We start from the raw sequence: 27,118 nt of genomic DNA, 5'->3' as shown, positions 1-27,118 counted from the left end.
AATCTGAAAATGTGCATGAAATTTACTAACCAATCAAATGAAATCATAAATAGGTCTACATGATAACATATTGTGATGTTAACAGTCAGTTATGGTTTTATCCAACTGCCAGACAGTTTATTGCTTTATTACATTTATGAAAAGGTAATTACTTTAATTAAAATTTTATTTGAAATCAAAAATAAAATATAGCTAGATAAGCCATGGCACTTAAATTTTTTTGAAAATAACTAAAAATTGATTGGCTAATTTGATAGATTTCTAAGGAGAGTTTTTATTGCTGGCAGCTCATCAATAGAACTTGACGATTTTTATTCAAGTAGTATTCCTACAGGATATTCAAAACATAGCCTACATAAGGAGGACAATCAAGTAGGTTTGTAATGAACAGTTTTGAAAGATAAAGGAACAGTGCCCAAGGGAAGAAAGTGATAGACAACAATGACTTTGTACATATCTAGCACTGGTTATCCATGACGTGCTGAGCCATCAACTGCAGCAGAACTGTACTCCAACACAATCTGTGATCTCATGGCCTGTAATTCCCTTACGCAACCTTAAATGTCAAGCCAGGGGATTAAGCTTGGTTCAAAAAAGAATACAGGAGGGCATGCCAGGAACAGCACCAGGCATACCTAAAAATGAGTTGCCAATCTAGTGAAGCTGTCAAACTGGACTACTGGCATGCCGAACAGCAAAGCAGCAACTGAGTCCAGCGCAAAAGAGCAGGTTGAAGCATTTACAGCAATCTTCAGCCTAAAGTGCAGAGTGGGTGATCCATCTTGGTGACTCCCACTGATACCCAGCATCGCAGAAACCAGTCTTCAGACAATTAGATTTACTCCACATGACATCAAGAAACAGCTGGAGCCACTGGATACTGCAAAGGCTGTAGACCCTAACAACGTTCCAAAATTCACAAACTTGACTGCCCCAGTCGACCCATTGTTTCAGCCTGCTCATGTCCCACTGAACTTATCTCCACATACCTTGACACCATCCTGTCCCCCTTGGTCCACGATCTCCCCACATACATTCGAGATACCATCCACGCCCTCCACTTCCTCCATGACTTTCGGTTCCCTGAGCCCCCACAGCCTCATCTTCACCATGGACATCCAATCCCTATACACATCCATCCGGCATGACAAACACCTCTAAGCCCTCAGTTTCTTCCTCTCCCACCAACCCAACCAGTACCTTTCCACCAACACACTCATTCGATTGGCTGAACTGGTCCTCACCCTCAACAATTTCTCCTTCGAATCCTCCCACATCCTCCAGACCAAAGGGGTAGCCTTGGGCACCTGCACAGGCCCCAGCTATGCCTGCCTCTTCATTGGGTACATGGAACAATCCATCTTCCACAGCTACACTGGCACCATTCCCCACCTTTTCTACCTCTACATTGATGACTGTATTGACACCACCTTATGCTCCCACTAGGAAGTTGAACAATTCATCAACTTCACGAACACCTTCCACCCTGACCTCAAGTTCACCTGGACCATCTCTGACACCTCCCTCCCCTTCCTGGACCTCTCCATCTCCATTTCTGGTGACCGTCTCAACACAGACATCTAACTCAAACCCACCGACTCCCACAGCTATCTGGAATACACCTCCTCCCACCGTCACCTGTAAAAACGTTATGCCTTACTCCCAATTCCTCCACCTCCACTGCATCTGCTCCCAAGAGGATCAATTTCATCATTGAATATTCCAGATAGTATCCTTCTTCAAGGACCACAATTTTCCCACCCATGTGGTCCTAGGCCTCCTCCACCACCAAATTCTAGCCTCGAGGAAGAACACCTCATCTTCTGCCTTGGGACCCTCCAACCACACAGGATCAATGTCAATTTCACCAGTTTCCTCATCTTCCCAGCCCCAGCCTTATACCAGATCCAACCTACCAACTCAGCAGAGCCTTCTTGAACTGTCCTACTTATCCATTTTCCTTCCCACCTATCCACTCCACCATTTGCTTCAAACTATCACCATCACCCTCCACCTTTGTCTACCTATTGCATTCCCAGCTACCTTTACACTCAACGCCCTCCCATTTATCTCTCAGATCCCCTGGGCCTCCCCCACATTCCTGATGAAGAGCTTATGCTCGAAACATCGACTCTCCTGCTCCTCGGATGCTGCCTGACCGGCTGTGTTTTTCCAGCATCTGCAGTCCTCACTTTCTCCCAACAACGTTCCAGCAATAGTACTGAAGACTTGGTCTCCAGAACTTGCTATACTCCTTGCCAAGCTCTTCCAATACAATTACATCTGGCATCTATCTAACAATGTGAAAAATTGTTCAGATAAGCAAGACAAATCTAATCTGGCCAGTTATCAGCCCATCAGTCTACACTTGATCATCAGTAAAGTGATGGAAGGTGGATCAACAATGCTATCAAGCAGCACCTGCTCAGCAATAAGCTGTTCAGTGGCACCCAGTTTAGGTTGCGTCGGGCCACTCAAATCCTGACCTCATTACAGCCTGGGTTCAAATGTGGGCAAAAGAGATCAACAGCCCTTGACACCAAAGCTGCATTCAATCGAGTATGGCATCAAGGAGCCCTAACAAAACTGGAATCAATGGGCATCAGGGGGCCCACTGGTTGGAGTCAGACCTGACATATAAGAAGATGGTTGTAGTTGTTGAGGGTCAGTCATCTCAATTCCAGGACATCTCTGCAGGAGTTCCTTAGGGTAGGTCCTAGGCCCAACCATCTTCAGCTGCTTTATCAATGACCTTCCCTCCATCATAAGGTCAGAAGTGGGGATGTTTGCTGATGATTGCACAATTTTCAAGACCATTCACAACCCCTCAGATAGATACTGAAGCAGTCCATGTTAAAATGTAACAAGATCTGGACAATATCCAGACTTGGGCTGAAAAGTGGCAAGTAACATTTACACCACACAAATGCTAATCACTGACCATCTCCAATAACAGACAGACAATCTAACCACTGCCCCTTGAGATTCAATGGTGCTACCATTACTGAATCCCCCACTGTCAAACATCCTGGGGGTTATCATTGACCAGAAACTCAACTGGACTCACCACATAAACTGTGGCTACAACAGCAGGTCAGAGGCTAGGAATACTGTGCTGAGTAACTCACAATTAAGTAACTCCTGACTCCCCAAAGCCTATCCACCATCTACAAAGCACAAGTCAGGAGTGTGATAGGATACTCCCCAGAACAACACTCCAAAAGCTTGGCACTACCCAGGACAAAGCAGCCCACTTGATTGGCATCATCTCCACAGGCATTCATCCCCTCCACCATCTATTCTCAGTAGCAGCAGTATGCACTATCTACAAGATTTATTACAGAAATTCACCAAGAATTCTTAGTCAGCTTCCAAACCCACAACATTTCCATCTCAACGGACAAGAGCAACAGATACAGGGGAACATCACCACCTGTAAGCTCCCCTCCAAGCAACTCATCATCCTGATCTGGAAATATAATTGCTCTTCATTAATGGTCACTGGGTCAAAATTCTGAAATTCCCTCCCTAAGGATACTGTGGGTCACTGTACAGCAGGTGGACTGTAGCAGTTCAAGACAGCAGCACCTGCTCAGCAATAACCTGCTCAGTGACACCCAGTTTAGGGCAATAAATGTTGGCTGGTCAGCACTGCTGACATATCACGAGTGAATTTTTAAAAAGTGTAAATCCTTCCATTCACTTTCTTCCTTGTGATTGCAGCACCCAAAACTTAAGTAACTCATTATTTTCAAATGCTCAAGCCAACTCCTGTGACCACAATCAATATTAATTGTCTATATCAATTGTGCAGACTGCTCAGTTTGCACTGGTCTGCATTTCCACACCACAGAATGCCAAATCACAAATTCCTTCACGGGAAAAGGAAAAGAGAGTGTATTGAGAAGTGAACATCTCGTTTGAAGTCCAAGGCATTGTTTTTTGGTTGGGTATTGTTAATTTGATGTTCTGATGTCAAACAGTGCCCTATTTGAATACATTACAAAACACAGTTATTGCATAACTCTGATATCAAAGTATGATTTTAGGTGTACAGTTTAAATGAGACTGAATCAATTAGATCATCGAAAACTCTGCTACACACAATAACCCTGCTGCATTACAATTTGCTATGTGCTGTCTTCAATTACGTACAGGTGCATTTAATCAGACAAAACATATAAAATATTCTTGATTAAACAACTAATTTTATGACAGATCAGGAGAGAAGCATAGAAAATAACACATAGCTTACAGAGCATTCAAAGAGATGGACTGTACTTGGTATAAATTTACCCTCCAAAAAAGGTACTAAGCTTTCAGACGTGGTATTCTAACATTCTCCCAGAAATTATTAGCAGCAATGTGACTTATAAAGAAAAAGGATACCCTGTGCTGAGCAAGAGGTAGGTTGACATCAACGAGAGATTAATGCTTAGCAGTCGTTGGAAGAGTAATGTTGAGCTAAGCAAAGGAATCAGTAAGGAGGAGGCTGTAACAAAAAATAAAGAGGCAAAATCAATAGTGCTGCAGTGTCAAACAGCAATATAAAATGTGGTATCACATCTCTGAAAGGGTCATCCCTTTCACATTTACCGCTTATTAATTATTCTATAATGGCTGTAACTTCTGGTTGATCAGGTGTTGCATTTGTACAGCAGCAAATATTCATGTACAAAAGAGAACTTTTACTTGACTTCAAAACCAAATGTTCCAGTAAAATCCCTCATAGTTAAAAAAATTGTGAGCAAGATTCCACACACATCAATGATGTTGGTTGTGGGAGGGCTAAATGTTGGCCAGAATGCCAGAAGAATTCCCCAGCTACCTGCAAATCACATTACTGGAGCTTTAACGACAGCATGAGGGGTCAGGACAAGTCAACCTCCAGTTTAATGTTACTTCAAAAAGAAGTAGTCTCAAATGATGTGACATCTTTCAGCAATACAAACTATATGGAGGAAATGGCAGGTGTTAAACTTTGCATCCATAATCAAGGTTGAACAGGAGCACACAATACCCGTAAATAAGGGTATAAGTCAAGAAGAAGAACTGTGGATTTAATACAAGTTCAGAAGAAATGCAAATGCAGAAAAGGATGGGACTCAAGATGGACTAATCGCTGGGATCTGATTGCTTCAGCCCCAGGGTGAAAAAATAAATAGATGAGAATTTTGCAGGACTATTAGTCATAATTTTATCAACCTCTCTAGATTCAGAAATTGTGTCTTCAGATTGGGCAGTGGCAAACTTTACTCCATTTTTTAATAAAAGAGTTGCAGAGAAAAATTGAGTCACAGCAGACCTGTCAGTTTAACATCAAATTTAAGAAAGCTACTCAAAACTATGACCAGAGACAGAGTGACAGAACATTGGTCAACTATCAGTTGATCAATGTGCTATCATGGACTTGTGAAGGTTGGAGCATGTCTGATTAATCAAGGGGATTTTTTTTTTTATTTGAGGTGGTCAACAACATGCAAGGTGTTAGGAGACTATGGATGTTGTCAATATGAAGTCCCAGAAGGTATTTGACAAGGTTCTCCACCAGAGATACTTAGCAAAAATGAGAGCACATTGTGTTTGAGGAAATCTTCTAACATGGTATGTAATTATTGGGAGGCAGAAAAAAAACAAAGAGTTGGGATAAGTGATCTGTTCTTAATTTTGCACATGTGAAGGTCAGATTCAGGAACTTGTACAGGGTCCTCAACCATAAATATTAGTGATTTACACGAAGGAATCAAGAGTTGCGTTTCAAAGTTTGAAAATTTTGAGGCAGTGAGTTACATGGCAGGAGCAGGAATTCACACAGAGACGCAGGCAGACAATATGAGCAGACAAAACTATGGCAGACGGAATGAAACATTGAGATATTACTGCAGATGCTGGAATCTGTATTGAAAACATGAAACGTTAGCTTGCTCTCTCTCCATGGATACTGCCTGACCCACTGTGATCGCCAGCATTTCTTTTTTTTCAGTACAGATTCCAGCATCTACTGTAATTTGGTCCTACACTTCAGCACAAATGAAGGGTCATCTATACTTGAAACGTTAGCGTGCTGTCCCTCCATTAATGCTGCTGGATCCGCTGTAATCATCAGCATTTTGCGTTTTCAATATGAAACTACCCACTTTTGATCCAGGAAAGCAAATCAGAACATTTTCTTAGCAGTGCTGAATCTAGGAATAGTGACGGACAAAGGGGATTGTTAGCCATGCACTAAAGCTGGCAGAGATGAAAAGAGGAATCAAATGTGCATTTATCTCTGATGGTGGATATTTCACTGAGGAAGTGATAATTAGATTGGACTTTGATCAGAACCTATTTGGTGTATTGCAGTTATTTCTGTGTATCTTAGCAAACATTCTTGTGCATTGGATGGAGGTTGGGGGGGGTCGGCGGATAATAGTGCATATTTATCATACTCAAGAAATTATGAAGATGGGATACATAAATTAATCCTTTGAGTTTAGAAAATTGAGGGTCAAAACAACTGAGGAGTTCACATTAAACCATTTAGTAGGTTATTTACAGAAAATCAATTTCCTTTGTTGAGAGAATCCAGAACGGGGGTGTAGTCTTAAAATAAGAGCAAGGCCATTTAGAAGTGAAATCACAGAGGTTTTGTTTTCACAGAAAGGGAAATAGAAATCAGAATTCACTCTAGGAGAGGCACCTGGAGGTCAAATGGAGTTTTCAAACAGGTTAATAGCTTTTTGTTTGGTAAGAGCTGTCAAAGAAATGGATCAAAGGCCATTCAGATCCTTGGATGTATTTAGCAGCTCCATTTTACCAATCAACCTGCATCTCAATTGGGTTTACCCTCAAATCTCTGGGCTAGAACTTCAAACCGTTCTTTCTGATTTAAAGGGAATAGTTCTGCTACTTGTGTTTTTTTTATATAAAAACTGGCTTGTAGAAAGGGTTTCTTGTTACAATTCTACACTTGCACCTGTATCTGATCTAATCACAGAGACTGGCGTTGTAGTTGATAATGTTCCGGGGACCCAGGTTCAATCTTGCCAAGGCGGAGGGTGGAATTTGAATTCAATTAGAAGCTGAAATTAGGAGTCTAATTACCATGAATCCATTGTGAACTGGTGTAAAAAAACCCATCTGGCTCACTAATGCCATCCTTATCTGGTCTGGTCTACATATGAATCCAGACTCACAGCAATGTAGTTGACTTTTAATTGCCTTCGGAGATGGGCAATAAATGCTGGTCTAGTCTGTAACGCCTTCATCCCATGAATGGATTTAAAACAAAAATCAGATGCTTGTGTCCTGTATTGGTTCTTTCATAGAATTATGCTAGTAGTCATACTCCTCTCTCTTCCTTCAGACAGCAGTTCCAAAGTCAATTAAGCACCTCCCAACAAGCCCACAAAACCACATGGCAATGCATGATCACAAAGAATCAATTTTGTTCGGAAAACTTCCTATAGCACACACTCACCAAGTGTTATCCAACTGATGATCTGACTGGCTAAAGGAAGCCCATGTTTATCTGCCAAACTGGAGTGTGTCATGTTCACAACATAGATTGATAGAACAATGCTTGTGATCTGCAAATGGATACCACATTTGTGTTAGGTTAAATGTTGCAGTTCCCAAATCATCTTTATGATTTAAGCATCCTGACAGTGAGATATTCTCACAACATAATTTGTGATTTTAGTTCAGCTGTGAAGTAGGGAGAGATGCTAAGTGAAATTGCTCACCCATAAATGCGCGTGTCAGAGGGCTGCAAGGTTAAAGATAAGAAAACCCAATTACTGCAGAGGTGAGTTTAACGCATCACCACCAACTACTTCAAGAAAACCTGAGCAGAAAATTGCTTGCTGTCCCAGGCTTGATATATAAACAATTGTTCCAAAATAAATTGAAATGGATTACACATGTATGCTATTTTAAATAATTAAAATGAGTTCAAATGCAATGCCCAAAACATGAACTAAAAGTCTTGTCACCTGACTGATGAGGAGAAGTTTGCTTTGCCCTTCTACCCATCATTAATTTGTTCTCCCAGTGTCTCCATACAGCATCCTAACTGGTTGCCAGGTTTCACTCTGTGCTGCAAGATTCTCAGATTAAGGGCCTGTGACATTTAAACTGTAATAACTTTTGTCTTAAAAAATAATTTGAAAATGAAAATAGTCTTGAAATTAAGGGACCAAAAAAAAAAAGGTAGCCAAGGTTACTGCTCCTCATGGATGCTACATGAGTTCCTGATGTGAGATTCGTCGTTAAGGTTCAGTCATGATTATTGGCAACGTAAGGGAGTAAGCCTAAGGAATCTGGCAGCGCCTGGACAGGCGAAAATGAGAGAAGAGTCCATAGCGTGCATACATAACAGCACTCCTGAGAACAAGGAAACAAACCGGAAACTGAGGTGGTTTCTTTTTGGCTTCTGCAATTTCTTTCCTTTTCTTTTCCATTGATAACCAGCAGTACTAAGTTGTATTGAAATTATTTGTGCAGATTTAACATGTTAAATTGTATATTTGACAAACCTGGTGAAAATCATTACTTAGAGCATTAACAGAATATGGAGACTTGGGAATATTAGTCAATTACCATCCACAAAGCAGCAAGAAAAAAATTAATTCTTTTTTCAAACGCCTCAAGGTAATTAAAGGTGTTAAATCTAAAAGTACAGGATGAGAAAAATAAAAATAAATATGCAAACCTGCACAGTGTATACACTTCTGTTCACTAGTGTTGTAGTTTCAACTGATTTTGCCATTGGAGTCTTGAAACAACTGAGGAAGATGAAGCTGCAGATGACAGTCAGTATTCCAGCTCCAGTTCTGTTTCCAATAAAAGACAACAAATTAAACATAGGCGTACTCAGGGCCACAGGACAATCAGCCTGTCTTGTTTGTCAAAAATCACAGAATGATGCAGCACCCCAGGTGGTCAATCAGTCACTTGTGTCCTGTATTGGTTCTTCAGTAGAGCTATGCCATTAGTTATACTCCTCTCTTCTTTCCAAAAACTCTCCAAGGTTTACCTGTTCGAGCATATTTCCAAATTCAAGTATATGTCATTTTGGTTAATTATAAATTAGTAAAATATATTCCAACACTGAAAATCTTACTGTTTAGCCTTTGACATGGTGCAGTGTGTTTTCCTACTTAATGAAATCATGGTAATTTTATGCTAGATATTAGGGATCTCCTCTTCCCACAGAAAGGATATGACTGGAGCAATAAACTGTGAAATATGTAGAAGCAGAAATAAAATTGTTGGATGCATTTAAGGAAGGCTTGATTGTTCCATCGTTTCAATCCTCAGCTCTGTTCACCTCCTTTATTCCATATTCCTAAATACCCTCATCGCATGAAAATCTCTAAGCTTCATCCTGAGAATTTCAATTGACAAATACCCTCAGATTTGTAGGAGATCAATTTCCAATTTTTCATGACCCTTCGCATAAAACACATGACCTGTTTTTCACACATAAATGGTCAAAGCTCTAATCTTTTGGGTTCCCCAATCTAATTTTGGATTCAGAGTTAGTAATTCTTTCTTTACTTATCTTATCAAATCAGTTTTCATTTTGAAAACTTAATTAGATCACCCTTCAATGTTCTAAATGCAAGCCAATTTTATGCAATCTGTCCTCTTGTTACAGCCTTTAAAACTTTATATTGGTGAATCAGCAACGTGCTTTCTCTGAGGCTTTCCTTAAGTCCAGTGCCTGAAATGAATGATCTGTCCAAGAGTCTGAATCACTGAGATGTAATTCCTCCCCTTTGAAATCCAATCCACTCAAGGTAAAAAAATCACCATTCCTTTGGTGTTTTTCGTTAAATTTTGCGCTTGTGCATCAGCTTTAAATGATTTGTTGCACAATAGATCTTTGCAACAAAAATCTTTTCACTTGTCCACAGTTCTTTGTCTCTCACCATAAAGAAAACATTCTAATTCATCTATTCTGATCTGAACTGATAAACCTCATGTATGAAACTCTATCTCCAAGTGACTGGAGTGGGAGATAGAACCAATAATTTCTTAAATCAGGCCTCTCTCTTTCAATTCTTTGCTTATTGAAACCCTGTTTCCTTTCTCTCTCTCTATGCACTCCTCATTTCTCAGTTCATTCACATCTATCAATCAACTCTTGTTCCAATTCTCTCAAATTTAATTTGAAGCATTCAAAGTTCTATTCAAGTAATATCAAATTGGAATGAAGAAGGAAGCTACCTTTTTCTCTTTCTCTCCTGATACAGAAATCCTCGTCAATTTGCCCTCTCCCTATCCGAAGAACCAAAGTTAATTGCAAAGACCCCCAGTATTGCCCCAGTGTTGATTGTTCAGTTCAGTTTGCACTGAAGGCTTAACCCTCCTGGTCTATGCAGCACACTACACATACGTCCAAACAGCTAGGCAGTTTCAAGCTGAGCAAACATTAATATTTTAAAATTACCGAAGAAGTTACAGATTCAATAATTTTATATCACTATAATAGAAGTACAATCATGTCTGAAATCTTGCAATGCTCTGCTTTGAAAATGATTTCTTCCTCAATTATTATTTAAAACATAAAAGCTCATATTTTATTTTTCTTTGCACCTCCATCAGGAATCCACTCTACTGAATTATGCCACCAATCTCCAAGTGACATTTAAAATTAAGTTTTGTTTAAAAAAAAACTTGAGCAAACTTACACAAGAGTAATATTGGGACTCCTGCCAACGACTGGCATCAGTGGAAACACAGCCAGGATGGAGCTGAAAAAGATCCAGCTTAAAGACATGATCTAAGGAGAATAGAATACAACAAAAACAAACAAAATTAACAAAAACTGTATTGATATACCAAATAAACTTTACGTATTTTATAGCTAATGCAATGATATGAGTCAAAGGACTACAAGATTGTGTTTCATACATGCAAATTTAAATTTAAAGGAGATTGACCAATGTGCAAAGAAAAGTTATATGTCATTTGTTCTAGGCTCATATGTTTGTGCAGTAAGTGCTATAATTACTGAAAAAGAACAAGTGCCATCTCTGGATATATTGAACAGTGTATATACAAAGCAAACAGATTTCTTCTCCATTTTCACTCAGCCAGGCCCATAATGATAAGAATAAAATACTAGGATTCAAATGGATAACATTTTTTTAAAAATGGGAACTTTTATTATTTTTGATACCATCAGAAAGTCTAGCCATTGCCTGCACAAAATGAAAATTCAGGGATAGGGTGAGTGACCTTGTTCCTGCCAACTTGCCTGCTTGAGCAGATCCAAATAAACCCAGGTCAAAGTGTTAAGGTTTTTAATGACACTTGCTATGCAGCAATTCCCAGTTGAAGAGAGAGCGGGAGAAGGACAGCGAGTGTGTGTGCACATGTACAAAATGATGAGGACAAATTAAAATGTGTTTCTGATGCTGTCAATCCTCAAATAGTTTGCCAATAATGCAATGTTCATCTATCAAAATACCTGATCTGCAAAATATCACAAGGCAAACAACACCTGGAGGTTTACAACCGGTGCCTGCATCCAATGCAAGGAAATGAGAACAGAAAGAAAAAGATGCATCTCATATGATATTAAGTTCTATCCATAAAATGGATGATGAGAAAAATCAGCCATTACTGGGATAAAACAGGATGATGCATGGCTGAGAATTTCAATTGTGCCTTCTACTGAACAACACTGGTCGAGTGCAGCAAAGCACTTTCCTGTCTTTAGATTCAAAATACAAAGATCACAGTAATTGGCATGTAGCTTGCTGTTCACCTGACTTCATAATGCTCAGCGCTGAAATGATATTCCATTCATCCATTACTGACTAAGAAATAAGCTTAAAGAGACTTTAAAGGCAAACACTATAAATTACCAAGAAGTTTACTTTCCAAAGACAGTTACAAGAGCAGCCAACCTGGGGAGGCACGGTGGCTCAGTGGTTAGCACTGCTGCCTTACAGTGCCAGGAACCTGGGTTCAATTCCCACCTCGGGCAGCAGTCTGTGTAGAGGTTGCACATTCTCCCTGTGTTTGCGTGGGTTTCCGGTTTCCTCCCACAATCTAAAGATATGCAGGTTAGGTGAACTGACCAAGTGTTAGGTGCAGTGGTAAATGTAAGGGAATGAGTCGGAGTGGGTTGCTTTTCGGAGGGTCGGTGTGGACTTGTTGGGCTGAAGGACCTATTTCCACACTGTGGGGAATCTATTACCCAAACACAAAGTGTGTTTGTAGTACATCATGTTTAAATGGATTAAAAAAACAAATTGCAAGTAGTGGAGATCTGAAATATAAACAGAAAGTGCTGGTAATATCAAAGAGAGCTTTCAGGGTCTGATCTTCTCCAGATAACACTGACATGGAAGACTTCCCAGATTTAGAGCTGCATAAGATAACATAGCACATGCTTAATTTTTTTTCTCTCTATGTAGCTGGCTTCTCCTGAAGCAGATAAGTAGTGTGAAGCCATCAAACATGGCCAACCAGGAGACTGTCCTTACCACCTACCACAGGTATATTGGAAGGATGTGTAAGTTGACAATCAATCTGGTTTGACACATTACAAATGCACTTTCTATGGTCATCATGCGTGGGATGGAACTTGAACCTGGAGGACCTGGTTCAGATGCAAGGAGGGTAACCATTACACCACAAGATCTCCTATGGTGAACATATGAAACATTGATCACAAGAACATTTCAAACACAAAGAGACACCCACATTTCACCAGTCTGTATATTTGTGATTTATCGTTGATAAAGCCATTAGTATTCAGTTCATTCTATAGAAAGAAACACAAAGACAGAAACAGGAAATATTTGGAATGCTCAACAGGCTTGCAAAACTTTCTCAAGAAATAAAGTTAATTCAGTGAGTCAAACATGAAATGCCAATCTATTGATGCCAATTGACCTGCTACACATTTCCAGGACATCCGATGGAACATCAGATTTTCAGCATTCTCCATTTTGTTTTAATTCTTGTTAAAACATACAGCTAATATTTGTAAGTTTCCCAATGAATATCTTGGTATGATTTTTAGGGTAATCAACATTGCAATACACGTTCTCATGACTAATCACTGGACAAGAAATGTTAACTGCGTTCTCTTCACAGATCCTACCAGACCTATTGAGATTCTCCAGCAATTACTGCTTTTTAAATGATTTCCAGTATGTGCAGATCTTGGGTTTTTTTTCATTCATTCATGGAATGAGGATGTCACTAGTCTGGCCAGCATTTTTGCCCATCCCTAATTGCCCAGAGGACAGTTAAGATCAAATGTAGGCCAGATCAGGTAAGGATAGCAGTTTCCTTCTCTAAAGGACATTAGTGAACCAGATGGGTTTTCCAACAATCAACAATGAATTCATGGTCATCATTAGACTCTTAATTTCAGATTTGTTTTGAATTCAAATTCCACCACGGTGGGATTCGAACCTAGGGCCCCAGAACAGTCCAGTGATAATACCATTAAGCCATCACCTCACCCTTTATTATACTACAGGTTGTTGTGATCATGTGAAATTTGGCACTCTAGCACTTGCCCTGATGAGTGCAAATTGAAAAGCTTCGACAACATCGCTCTCTTTTCAGGAATATACAAGCTCTGTACTGCTGAGTGGAAGTATGATTTAGGCTTAGATAAATATATGCATATAGATAGTGTAACTGAAATACATTTCAAAAAGAAACACGTTTTCATTTAAGGATATATATTAGATGTGTGAACTAAGATGGGCACCTTGTTCTGCCGCAACAGCTTTGAATGCACTGGCCAAATGGCAAACGATACTAGCCCAAACGTGAGGACTTGCCGGTAGAAAAAACTTGCAATCTAAAAACAATAAACATCCTACCATCAAATACAGATGCAAAAGAGATATAAACTCAGAAAAACTATTAAACAAAGCACAGATGAGCGAAATGAAAACATATTGCAGTGGCACAATGCATGATTTACCAATACTCAGAATTTAATACTACTAGTTGCATGTCTGCTTCTTGCAATGGAACGTAAATGGTTAAGAGATACTAGCACCTGCTAAATGTCAATAGGTTACTCTTACAGAGGCACATCAGGACGGGCGTTAATTATTTCTAATTAAATGTTCTAAAACTGCAACAATATTCAAGATGGATGTGCACAATTATGTGTAATTTTACTCAAGCATGATACACGAAATCCATCAGAAGGGTACTTTATAGCTTAAGTGATGTACTACATAGAACATTTCAACTGTAGCTCAGACAGAACATAATTTACAAAAAGTACCTTAGTTCAAGTGGGAAAGATTATGAAAGATAATGAAGGTTTGTCTTTTATTCATTCATGGGATGTGGGCATCGCTGCAAGGCCAGCATTTATTGCCTTTCCCTATTGCCCTTGAGTTGATGATGGTAAGCTCTGCATGATCCCTATAGTCCATGTGATGAAGTTACTCCCACAGAACTATTGGGGAGAGATTTCCAAGATTTTGACCCAGGCATACAAATGGCTATTGCCTTTATTTAATCCTCTTCACTGAATGCCCCATTAACTTCCTTAGGTAGGTAAATATGTAAAAATGTTGTGAATAAACTCTTAGTATCATCACAGCCTGTATCATTTATGCTATTAGCCATTCTACCTTGCCTGCTGATCCATACATAAGGACTGTGATGTCAAAGAGCTGATCGGAGGGGACACTGGGGTGAGGATTATCAGACATTTGTTCACAGTATCCTGGAGAGGGTTATTTGAATATAACAATTATTGATCGTTTGAAAACCTGAATTCATTCTCAATACCTCAAGTTATAGGGCAGGTGAAATAAACCATTTATCAAACTAGTCCATCCAAATGCTACACACCTCAGTGCTTGGCTGCTATGTGAATCTAATGCTTTGAGGTAAATCTGACTCAATGTAACTCACCAAGACTGTTTTCACACAAAATAGGCAGAAATCTTACAATCTGACCCATGGACCCCTGAATCGCTTTTGCCAATGGGCATACTACATCATTTAAGAAGCTGATTGTAGCAATGTTGGCCATGTTCTTTCCTGCTCTTCACTCAGGATGATTCTGACTGAACCAAAGTGCCTCCTTCATCCATATTTTGTGAGGAGTCTCAAATAACAAGGAATGGAGTACTTTTCCACTGTTTATCCCGGTCATCACCACTCAACTCTTCCAGGTCAGCATAACATGGGTTAAAGTACAGAATAAAGGATTCTTTTTCTTGACATGAACATCTTAGTCCATGAAGACTAGTGAGTGGCGATGGGGAAGATAAAACTTGCAAAAATTTCAAAAGCAAACCCAATTATCTATTTCTGGTTTGACTGGAGGCCGGGTGGGGCTCGAGTTGCCAGTCTTCTCTCAGAAGACCTAGTGGAAATAGATCTTTAGAGAAGAATGCATGATTCCATTTTAATTAGATTTTAGTTTAATACATAGAACTAACATACAACTGAAAGATAGCAAGAAAGACTAGAACCATGAGGTTAATGACTTCATAGCATTGATTGTGGGCTAGGAGGAAGAGGAGTACATCCCTCAGGGCTGACAAGCTAACCTTCATGTTGTTGGACCTTGACATTATCTTGCTCCTACTCCCACAGCTTGCTGTCCTCCCCAAATCAGGATTTCAGACCGACTAGCATTCACTCCACCCGGAGATCCAAGATGGCGGCGACTCAGCAAGTCTGAGTCTACAGAGCCCTTCCCAAAACCTGGGTAAAGTGGGTTTCCTGCCCCCACCACACTTGCCAAACCACCCAAAAAATTTCTTTAATCTTAATTAGCTGCTGAATATTATATTTAAATAGTCTAATACTGAGTGGATAATGAGTAAATCAAAGGGACCCCGCAGCTCTCAGAAAACAAAGACCCCTCCCCCACCCTCCTCTCCTCCGGCTGCAGCTGATGTAAAAACAGGCCTTGAAGAGATGATTGCCAGGTTGGAAACGACACTCGTCAATTTCATCGCAGAATCCCGACAGAGATGGAATGCATTCGAAGAAAAGCTGCAGAAACAGAATCACTCTATCGGAGAATTGCAGGGCCGAGTGGAGGGGGCAGAACTAAAGGCCACGACCTCCGAGGCTGCAGCTCAAACAGCTGCAGAACAGGTGCGAGCTCTGGAGCAGAGAGTCAGGGCCTTTGAAATCTACATGGATGATATTGACAACAGAAATAGGAGAAAGAATATTCGGTTGCTGGGCCTTCAAGAGCAAGAAGGGAAAGGAAAGTTAGCAGCATTTCTGGAGCGATGGCTGCCCCAGCTTTTAAACCTGGGGGCTGAAACTGACCGGGTAAGGGTGGAGTGGGCCGACCGGGTAAGGGTGGAGTGGGCCTACCGGGTCGCAGCACGCGGATCTGGCCCAAACCAGCGCCCACGCCCGGTCCTGTTCCGGCTGCAGAGTTATAGGGAGAGGCAGATACTCCTGGATGCCTCCAGAAAGCTTGGAAAGGATCCTAAAGCTATGATTCATGAAGGATCCAAGATTATGTTATTTCAGGACTTCTCCCCGGCTTTGGCACGAAGAAGGAAGGCGTTTGATGAGGTAAAGAAATGTTTAAGGGACTTAGATATTCAATACACCTTACGCTACCCAGCGACGTTATGCTTTACCCACGAAGGATCCGAGTATAATTTTAGATCATCGGAAGAGGCTAAGAAACTTTTAGACTCGGTTAAATAAATCGTAAGAGACAATTTATGTTGGCTTGCCTCTCCCACACTTCGTGGGGAGAAATGGAAACTTTATTCTACTTTACTTTTGCCTCTGGGAGCGGGGTTGTCTTCCTTGCTATGTTATTATACTTAACTGTAATCTGTTGGAGTTGTAATTTTATAGTTATGTGTGTTTGTACGTGGCATTGATGCTATTAGATATACTCAGGTATGGGTGGGGAGGGGTAGGGGTGCGGCGCTCGCTGTTAACTCTAGCTCGGTATTATATCTAAATCCTATTAAGGAGCGCCCGGGTCGAGGGTGGGACACTGTTTGGGAGAGGATATGGTGGAACGTTGGAAAGGTAGTAAGGCCCCCTGAGAACAAGGGGGAAGATCTCCATTCAAACATGTTTAATTTTTTTTTGTTTGTTCTTATTGTTTGGAAATAGCTTCCTTTTTATCATACTGTTATGAGTGTATTAGAGAACATTTTCTCTTATTTGAAGGATGTAAGCGACTCAACTATACACTCTGGATGATTATGGATTAGTTGAATTTTGATGATTATATATTTAAGATCTATTTTTATATTAATGTTTGTGCTTGAAAATTCTGCTTATTTTTGTAAATTTGACAAAATGTTAAATTCCCAATAAAAATATCTATTATAAAAAAAAGCATTCACTCCACCCAACTGCCTTCCTATCAGGCAGGGTGATAGCTGGTGGATTTTTTGGCAGAAAACCCGTTTAAAGGGTTTTAAAAACATCCTACAGTTAATATCTACAGGATGCTTGGGAAACCTAACTTTTCAGGTTTTGCATTGGGAAATTTTCCCTGTCCAATCTCTTTCCCACTTGAGTAAATGTCTGAGCCAATGCTTTTAAATTCCACACAAAAAAATCCCAAACCATTCTACTATTAAATAGAAGAGACAGCACAGAAACAGGCTACTCAGCCCAATCTGTGCACTCTGCCATTTATGTTCCATCTGATTTTTCCTCATCTAACTCTATTGTTCATCCTTTCTGATCTAACTCTATCAATATAACCTTCAAATTATTTTTACTTAAAATATTTATCTAGTTTGCTCTGAAATATCTCCAATCAGCTCTCTCTTTGGTAGTTTTAAATGTAAGTGTACTTATCCTCAGATCTCTACCTCATGTGAAAGACCATCACAAGTCATTGATCATATTATGCTCAGAACTCATATCTATCAAAGTTGAGTTCCAAAGCATGAGGACATTTCCTTTGGTGATGAAAAAGAGTTTCATCCATAGATAAGCAAACAATGTTAGCAAAGTAGTTTATGCTACTTACCATTGTTTCAATACCCAGGATAAAAAGTATTAAACAGCCCATGGATTTTGAAGGATGAGTTAAAACTAAATTGATTACATTTTGAATAATTGTAAACCTGTTAAACAAATCAAAGCAATAGGTTATTATTTTGGTTCAAGAAGGTCATTGAATGTCTATTTAATTTCCAATTCACAAATAACATTTACAAAAAACAATCAGAAATCAAAATTCTTAAGATGAAAGTTAGAACATCGGATACATGAACAGCATTTGCTAGAAATACACAAGTCAGAAGTACCATCAATTAGCACTAATAGTTTGAATTTGGATTTTCCATGCAGCAGGATTTAGTTAGGAGACTTGCACAGGCCACAAAGGGAATGGTCAGAGCCACTGTCTGCCTCTGACCACTGGATATAATCTACATAGCACCACTGTGAAGCAGTGCTGTGAAAATTTATTGCCCTCCCCTGCTGTTGGGACAGGTGAGGTAAATCTACTATTATAATCAATTTTTAAGCAATTCCATGTCCTAAACAACCAATTACTATTTCAGAACTTTCAGGTTCTTAGAAGTTAAAAGTCTTTGCGGTAAATAATTCAATCAAACTGGAGCAGCATTTTCCACTTTCATAGCTTGAATATTATTATTTAACTCTTTTTGCCTTAATGCTCAGACATATAATGAATGGTCTGATTAGACTTACAGTGTGGAAACAGGCCCTTCGGCCCAACAAGTCCACACCGACCCGCCGAAGCGCAACCCACCCATACCCCTACATTTACCCCTTACCTACCACTACGGGCAATTTAGCATGGCCAATTCACCTGACCCGCACATCTTTGTGACTGTGGGAGGAAACCGGAGCACCCGGAGGAAACCCACGCAGACACGGGGAGAACGTGCAAACTCCACACAGTCAGTCGCCTGAGTCGGGAATTGAACCCGGGTCTACAGGCGCTATGAGGCAGCAGTGCTAACCACTGTGCCACCGTGCCGCCCACAAGGTCTGGTAGCCTTTAGTTTGGAATAAAGAACCATGAGCTAATTAAAGCTTTTTGCCTAATTCTAAAATTAATAAAATGCTGAAATTCTCTCTTAAATATATAAAACTGTAAATAATTTCAGTTTTTAAGCAGGATACCATACTGAAGGATGTAAATTATAACTGCACATTGCAAAGCTATGTCATCTCCATATAACACGGACCTCAGTTTATCTTGTTTCCATAATGAAAAATATCTACGCACATTTTTGCAATTGAATTTTGAGTGAAAAAAAAACAGCCACAACAAAATGTGTTGTCAGCGCAGCAGCAGTAGTGATATGCTATCAACATGCAAGACTGCCAACTAGCAAATAAACAAAAAGAAAAATAAAGACAACAATAAAGATGGAAAAAAAGTCTGTTCACATTCTTCGTCATAATTGTTTGGCAGCTTTTCACTGCTATGAAGCCTAAGAAATACAACAATCAGATCTAAATTATTTCCCACTTACTCCTTTATTACTGCGTACCACACTGGGACTGGCAGCAGGCAATAAATGTAATAGGTCCATGGACAGCTCTGAATCAGCAGCAATAGCGTTATCACCACACCAGCCCCAATGAATATTGCAGGAAGGTGATCGCTAGAGGATAGCTGTGAAGTACATGAAATACAACATAGATTTGCAGTGAGGTAGAATAGCTGCCTCTGAAATTACACAAATAATTCAGACTGAAACATGTCGAGGAAGCAGTGGCAATAATCACTTTTAGTGATTTCAAACTGCCAAACTTTTAACTGTTATGAGACATTTTAATAGGCTTCAAATTATAAAAACAATTTTACAAGATACAACTAGATTTTCTTTTATTTGTTAAAGCTTTCTAAAATTATTGCTAAGGATAGGTATTTTTGATACTTTATTGGGCCCTTTCCACCTACCTTGTCTAGCTGGCAAATTGGCTTGTTGAGTTTTGTGTGGTGTTTGGCAATCAACACAAAAGCGTAAGTTGTCCAGCCCACAAATCCCAGCACTACACTGATTCCCAAGAAGACTCGATCATATGTGTGATAGTAAGATAGTCCTTCCAGGGCAAGGTTTATTAATGACTTGCAAAGATTAATCTGTGAGATAAAATGTGATCAATGGAAATTATTTTATAAACAAAAGACATTGCCCTTAGGCAGGATTATCAGGATGTATGTTAATCCAGTAGAATTTTCATGTCAATGAATATCTACTATCAGTTTCAATGTGGTGTACAGTAATAAAGTGAAATAGCTTAGACCTTATGGCCAAAATTGTCTTGTTTCAATGCAATGAACAGATGCAAATAATATTCGAAAGAATGTAGTGCAACTTTTTAAAAAATCTTTTGGCTACCATACCAGTATTGGCATAATGATACGGTATAGATTGAGACTGAACATATTTTGTTGTGGCCGTTCTTAACAGAAATTTGCTTTACATAATTAATTAATGATATGCATATGATTTCTTAAAGCAATAAAATGATGATAATACCACAGTTGCATGGCACTGAAGTCAGGTAAAACTCCATATTGAGTAAGGATGGGACCTCTCTTTAAATTAATCTGTGAACCAGTCAGGAATTTAGGAGAACTTGATAGCTAGATTGTCACTTTTACTGATAGTTTTAGAATGTTATATCAGCATTTCCAAACAATTTCTTCACACAAATACAGTAATTGAAAACTGGAACTCTTTCCCACAAGAAGCTGCTGAGGATCATTTATTTTTAAAAAATTTGAATAAACTTGAGATTCGTCTTTTGTAAACTATTAAGAAAGATAAATAAGTTGAGATAATATCGGATAGTGGACCAGGCTTGGAGGAAGCTGAATGACCTCCTCCTTTCTCCAGGTCCCTGTGCTGGACTTTTGTCTCCGTGACCAGCCTAGGTCCATAATTACTTGAAGGGAAAGCTTTGTGGTATTATTGCAAGACTACTAATCTAGAAACCTTGTTAATGTTCTCAGGACTCAGCTTTGAATCTCACTATGGCAGGTAGTGGAACTTGAATTCAATAAGAGTCTGGAATTAAGAGTCTCACGATAACCATGAAACCATTGTTGATTGTTAGTGGTTCACTAATATGCTTACCTGGGTTGGCCTACATGAGACTCCAAACTCACAGCACTGTGGTTGACTCTTAACTGCCTTCTGGATAATTATGGACTTTCAAAGCTCATGAATGAATAAAAGAAAAATTGTTCCAACTGTAATGTCTTCATTTATTCTGGTGCTCTTCAGACAGTAAATGGGGAAGTCAGATAGTGAGAGGATTAGTTTTTCCATGGGAATTGAAACCATGTGCTGGACTTTACTGGAAGCAGTATTCCCTCCAGCTGGAATGTTGACCAAGAGCCTTCTCATGAAGGGTCATTGACTCATCCAGTTTGGGGCTTCTTACCCATTCCCACCCCCCTGTCAATCTCACTTGAGAGAGCTACTGGCTCTCAACTCTACATTCTGTAGCAGTGCCAGGTTTATGGCCATTCCCTAAGGTAAAAGAGCTAATCGGGGCTGGACTGAAAAAAATTCAGGACTGAGGGGAACAAAAGGGATCAGCTTTGAGAGACTGTATCTTTGCTAGAATTGTTGATGAAACTAATTCCTGGAATTGGGAGGTTGTCAGATGAGGAAATGTCGAACAGAGTAGGCTTGTGTTCCCTGGTGTTTAGAAGATTAAAAGGGGAATTGATTGAAGCACATCATATTCCAAAGGAGTCTTGACAGAGTAAATACTAAAAGGATGCTTCCTCTTGTGGTGGAATCTTGAATTAGGGATCACTGTTTAAAAATTAAGGGTCATCCATTCAAAGCAGGGATGAGGATTGAACTCTATTCTTGAAAAGGTACCAGAAACAGAGCCTCTGAATATTTTTAATACAGAGGTACACAGATTCTTGATTAGGAAGGGAGTGAAAAATTATTAGGGATAAATTAAATATGGAGTAATCAGATGAGCCATAATCTTACTAAATAGCAGAGAGAGATCAAGGGATGAGTGGCGTACTCATGCTCCCAATTTTTACATTTGTATGATACAGGGAACAACCAAAAGACATTTTTCTCCTCTGCCCCATCCATCCTAGCTTCCCTAATACCAGATTACACAGTACAAGCTATCATGCTACCTGTCAGGCCTGGGCCTTCTTCTGCTGTGGATAAAATCACACTTGTGGGATAAGGCACTTGTATGGCTGTTAAATTACAAATTAAGGGTCTCCACAGAACCAAGGGTGGGTAATCTGTCCAGCTTCCCCACTCCTCGGAACATGAGCACCAGGTTAAGCCTGTGCAGGTAAAAACTGTACAAGCATCCCACCTTCTATTTCATAATGGGGCACTGTAAAATCCAGATCCATCATTTAAAGCATGCACAATAGCATGGGGGATGCTTGCAAAATCAATACAAAAAATGAAATTTTACTTTATTAAGCTTTTCACAAAACTGTCTCTATGGCAGTCAGTTTCCATAGTAGCTTATTTCATGTGAAAAAATAAAAAAGAACAGAAGCATGGAAGGCTATTTACCAGAACATTAATTTTTTTCTCAAAAAAGTTAAGGATAAAATATAATTTTTTTCTTTGAAGTACAGGTCTCCCAAGATACAGTATAGTCCACTGAACAGCTGCACGTCATACTTCATCGACAGAAGACAATATAAATATTTATTTCCAGAAAAGAGTAATAAATTTAAAAAATACACTTTAATTTTAGGTTAAAAGAATAAATCAACAGCATACGTTTGTTTAAAAAGTGCATAAAATGAAATTAATTAATTTCTTCATGTAAATAATTGCACTTTCAATGTAATACTTACTGCTTCATTGTACTGGTGCTGTTGAATATATAACCGGGCTGTGCGAAGCATGTCCTGCCCTTTGGAAAGGGGAAGAGGCCTAACAAAATAAAATAAATATTCAAAACTCTGAATCCCCAAACAACTGCAAATGTTCACTGACACAAATTGGCCATTGATTTGTTCCAATTTCAAGAGCAAGATACAATCAGGGAGGCAAACAAGATTATATATAACTAGATTTTATTATTTCAGTAAAAGGGAAAGCACATGTATAACTAGTTATAATTGAAACTCACAAGAAAAATATATAATATAATTTCCTTAATCTGGTTAACCATCTGAACCAGATCAGATCAATGCCCCCAAACAGGACTGATACATTTATACAGGGATTGCATATATTTAGTCACTGGATTAGTGGTGCTGGAAGAGCACAGCAGTTCAGGCAGCATCCAAGAGTCGCACCAGCTGACCATTCCAAATCATTATATAATAAAAATGGATATGGTTGCAATATTCTGAAGGCAGTGCAACTGTATGGCAATGTTGTTAATGTGACATAATAAATAACAGGTCGTTCTCGAGGACTTTTAAATGAGTTTCTGACATATTGATCAACGAGTTTACCAAAAAGAAATAGAGCTTAATAAGAGCAAAAAGATGATTACTCTCCTAGTTTTGTGATGCATTTAGAAACTTGATGAAATTTGAAGACCTGCCTTCACCAAGTGGAAACCTAAATGGAAGAGTGTCATTTGATGTTGAGACAGATGGAGAAATGTAATGAGAGATCACTTCCCTTGAATTATTGGCAGAACATTAATGAGTTAAAAGAACAAAAAATATCAGCAGCAGCGAACTTTAACCTATAAGACTATATAGCGACCAGTGTTGAAGAAAAAGTTTAAAAAAAAAAGACTTGTATCCATACAACACCTTTTATGAACTCAGGATACACCAACCAACATTGCAAGCTGGCACAAGTAGTAATTTGATTTTGATTGATAAATATTGACGATAACAACAGAAATAGTTTCCCTTCTCTTTGAAATCATGCCACTGGGTCTTTTACAGAAGAGACAAGGCTGTGGTTTGAACACATCCAACAATGCAGCACTTCCTAGGCCTGCACTAGGTTTTTTTTTAGATTAGACTTACAGTGTGGAAACAGGCCCTTCGGCCCAACAAGTCCACACCGACCCGCCGAAGCGCAACCCACCCATACCCCTACATTTACCCCTTACCTAACACAACGGGCAATTTAGCTTGGCCAATTCACCTGACCCGCACATCTTGGGACTGTGGGAGGAAACCGGAGCACCCGGAGGAAACCCACGCAGACACGGGGAGAACGTGCAAACTCCACACAGTCAGTCGCCTGAGGCGGGAATTGAACCCGGGTCTACAGGCGCTGTGAGGCAGCAGTGCTAACCACTGTGCCACCGTGCCGCCCACACCCAGGTATTTGAGCTCAAGAATCTGCAACAGGTTTGGAACGTATAACCTTCTGATCCATAGCCAAGAATGCTACCAACTGAACCATGGATAACGCATTCAGAAAATGGTCAGTAGCATACATGGAACCCACCCTGCTTCAACAAAATGGTATGCTGGTGCTATCTGCTCCCCCAATAAAATAATAAAATATAAAGCATTTAATCAACCAAACCCTGAGTATGCTTCCCCAATCTATTACTTCATTCTTTCACAGAATGTAGGCACTGCTGGCAAGACTGACACCTTTATCGTCTACACCTAATTGCTCCTAAACTAAGTGGTTTCCTTGACCAGGAAGAAATTTAGAAGGCCATGATGTGAAGGTGCTGGACAGGGTTGGACAAGGTCAAAAATCACACAACACCAGGTTAAAGTCCAACAAGTTTATTTGAAAACATAAGCTTTTGCAGCATTGCTCCTTGAGTGAGGGCTCCAAAAGTTTGTGTTTTCAAATAAACTTGAACTATAACCTGGTATCATGTGATTTTTGACTTAATTCAAGAGTAGTTAGGAGTCAACCACATTGCTGCCTGGCTAGAGTCACCTATAGCCAAATCAGGTCAGATGGCAGACTCGGCAGCATCCAAGGAACAGGAAATTCGACGTTTCAGGCACAACCCCTCAATTCCTAATGAAGGGCTTGTGCCCGAAATGTCGAATTTCCTGTTCCTTGGATGCTGCCTAACCTGCTGTGCTTTAACCAGCAACACATTTTCAGCTGTGATCTCCAGCATCTGCAGACCTCATTTTTTACCAGATGGCAGACTCCCTGAACGGAGGACATTAGTGAATGAGATGGGTTTTTACAACAATTGCTGATAGTTTCATGTTTACGATCACTGGGATGAGATTTATTAATCAATCAGCAACTATGAAAAAATTTGAACCAATGTCCCCAGAGTATTCTGAATTACTAGCCCCGTGTCAATGCATCCCCTTAAATTATGGCCAAATGAGTCAGTTTTAATGAAGGGTCATTGGTCCCAAAATGTTAACTCTGTTCTTCTCTCTACAGATGTTGTCAAACATTGTGTTTCTCCAGCAAGTTCAGTTTTTGTTTCAGCATTCCAGCGTCAATAGTTCTTTGTTTTTATTTTAGGAAAATTGGGAATGGATTAGCTATAAATTTCCAATACTCCAAATTATGAATGTAAAACACGGTGGCAAAGTCTTAGGTTGAAAGGTTAATCATTGCAGCCTGCAGGATGTGTAGTAATAACTGAAATGAGTGCAAACCTTTAGGTTTCTCTAGCCCAGAGGACTGCATCATCTCCATTGTTGAATAAATTTAAAGCAAAGATTGACAGACCTTTGATCTCTCAGGGGACTGAAGGACACGGAGAGTGGCAAGAAAGTCCGTTGAAGCCCAAGATCAGCCTAAATCGTATTAAATGGTAGAGCAGGCTCGACGGGCTTTTTGTACGCTTGATTCAAGAAAAAGATCACTGCAGACTAGACAACAGCAAAAATCATACCCTTATAAAAATATGTAAAAAAAAGACACACAGGACTGCTTCTAATACCAGTAGTTGAAAAACTGTAAAAGACCATCGCCAAATTTGGAAAATATAAATTGATTCAAAAGAATCAGCAAGGCATGAAAAATAGGTCATGTCTAACATAGCAGAGCTCTTGCCATATGTGCACAGAGAAAGATCGATATAATTTACATGGCTTTTCAGATGACATTTGATACACATAGCAGCACAGTGGCTCAGTGGCTAGCATTGCTGCCTCACAGTGCCAGGGACTGGGGACCGGTTTCGGTTCCATATGCAGGTGACTGTGTGGAGTGTGGAGTTTGCACGTTTCTCCAGTGTCTACACGGTTTCCTTCAGGTGCTCCAGTTTCTTCCCACAGTCCAAAAATGTGCAGATTAGGTGGACTGGCTGTGCTAATTGCCCATAGCATCTAGCATGTACAGGTTAGAGGGATTAGCCGTGGGAGATGGAGGGTAAGGGGGGAGTGGGTCTGGGTGGGGTGTTCTTCTGAGAGTGGGTGCAAACTCAATGGTCTGAATGGCCACACTACAGGCATCCTATGAAAGGAGGCATTACTATGTAAAAATTGAGACACATGAAATTGCACAAGAACTGGGTAGAAGGTAGGATAGAGATGAAATAGAAGGAGTCTTTATTTTAAAAGGTCATTCCTGAAACGTAGGCACTATTGTTGAGATCAGTGTTTAAGGCTTATACTGAATTGTCCTGAACTGAATAGTTTACTAGCTCAATTTTTAAGGGACAGGTAAGACTCAGCCAGATTGTTTTGGATCTTGAGTCACATACAGGGCAGAACATGTAAGCTGAGCTTTCTTCCTCAAAAGGCGTTTAGTCAATCAGAGGAGTTTTTACAACACCCCAGTTGATTATATGCTCACCAGATATCCCAACCCTATCTAGTCCCACCTGCCAGCACCCAGCCCATTTCCCTCCAAATCCTTCCTATTCATATACCCATCCAAATGCCTTTTAAATGTTGCAGTTGTACCGGCCTCCATCACTTCCTCTGGCAGCTCATTTGAGGTATTTTTACTTACTGGGTTTAGGAACAGAGGAAAGCATGTTTATGTTTGCATGTGATATCAACTAGGGGACACAACAAACCATGTACAATAGAGTAAAATTAGAAAAGAATACGGACAGACAAAATGAGTGGGTGCAGGGATTAGGTGGCGGTCCTCAGTGTAACAAATCTGCAGGTGCACTTTCCTAATTTAAAACTTTTATATGGAAATACAAGTTGATCCAGAAAGCTAAAGGAGGGAGTGCCTGAGCAAGACAGTTTACTTCGCTTAGGCACAGACTATCTTAAAAACTAGCTTGCTGATCTAAAAAGTGATCA

At 39.7% G+C, this 27,118-nt stretch overlaps 1 protein-coding gene across 2 annotated transcripts in view; it reads right to left on the bottom strand.

The window, feature by feature from the left end:
• Positions 1-27,118, bottom strand: part of pign (phosphatidylinositol glycan anchor biosynthesis, class N) — a 116,365-nt gene that overhangs the window by 35,544 nt on the left and 53,703 nt on the right. For both annotated transcript variants that reach the window (XR_009646901.1, XM_060849792.1), the window contains exons 13-21: positions 22,796-22,874; positions 19,886-20,068; positions 19,455-19,597; positions 17,972-18,068; positions 13,730-13,822; positions 10,680-10,771; positions 8,696-8,816; positions 7,463-7,571; positions 4,390-4,492 (exon numbers count right to left, since the gene is read on the bottom strand). Coding sequence is in view for 1 of the 2 variants with exons in the window: in XM_060849792.1 (XP_060705775.1) it covers positions 4,390-4,492; positions 7,463-7,571; positions 8,696-8,816; positions 10,680-10,771; positions 13,730-13,822; positions 17,972-18,068; positions 19,455-19,597; positions 19,886-20,068; positions 22,796-22,874 (1,020 nt within the window). In the remaining variant the exon portion in view is untranslated. The remainder of the gene's footprint in view (positions 1-4,389; positions 4,493-7,462; positions 7,572-8,695; positions 8,817-10,679; positions 10,772-13,729; positions 13,823-17,971; positions 18,069-19,454; positions 19,598-19,885; positions 20,069-22,795; positions 22,875-27,118) is intronic.

The sequence above is a fragment of the Hemiscyllium ocellatum genome, chromosome 34 (assembly GCF_020745735.1).
Source record: "Hemiscyllium ocellatum isolate sHemOce1 chromosome 34, sHemOce1.pat.X.cur, whole genome shotgun sequence".
NCBI lineage: Eukaryota > Metazoa > Chordata > Chondrichthyes > Orectolobiformes > Hemiscylliidae > Hemiscyllium > Hemiscyllium ocellatum.
Note: the sequence above shows the minus strand (reverse complement) of the source record. Positions and strands in the feature narration are given on the sequence as shown.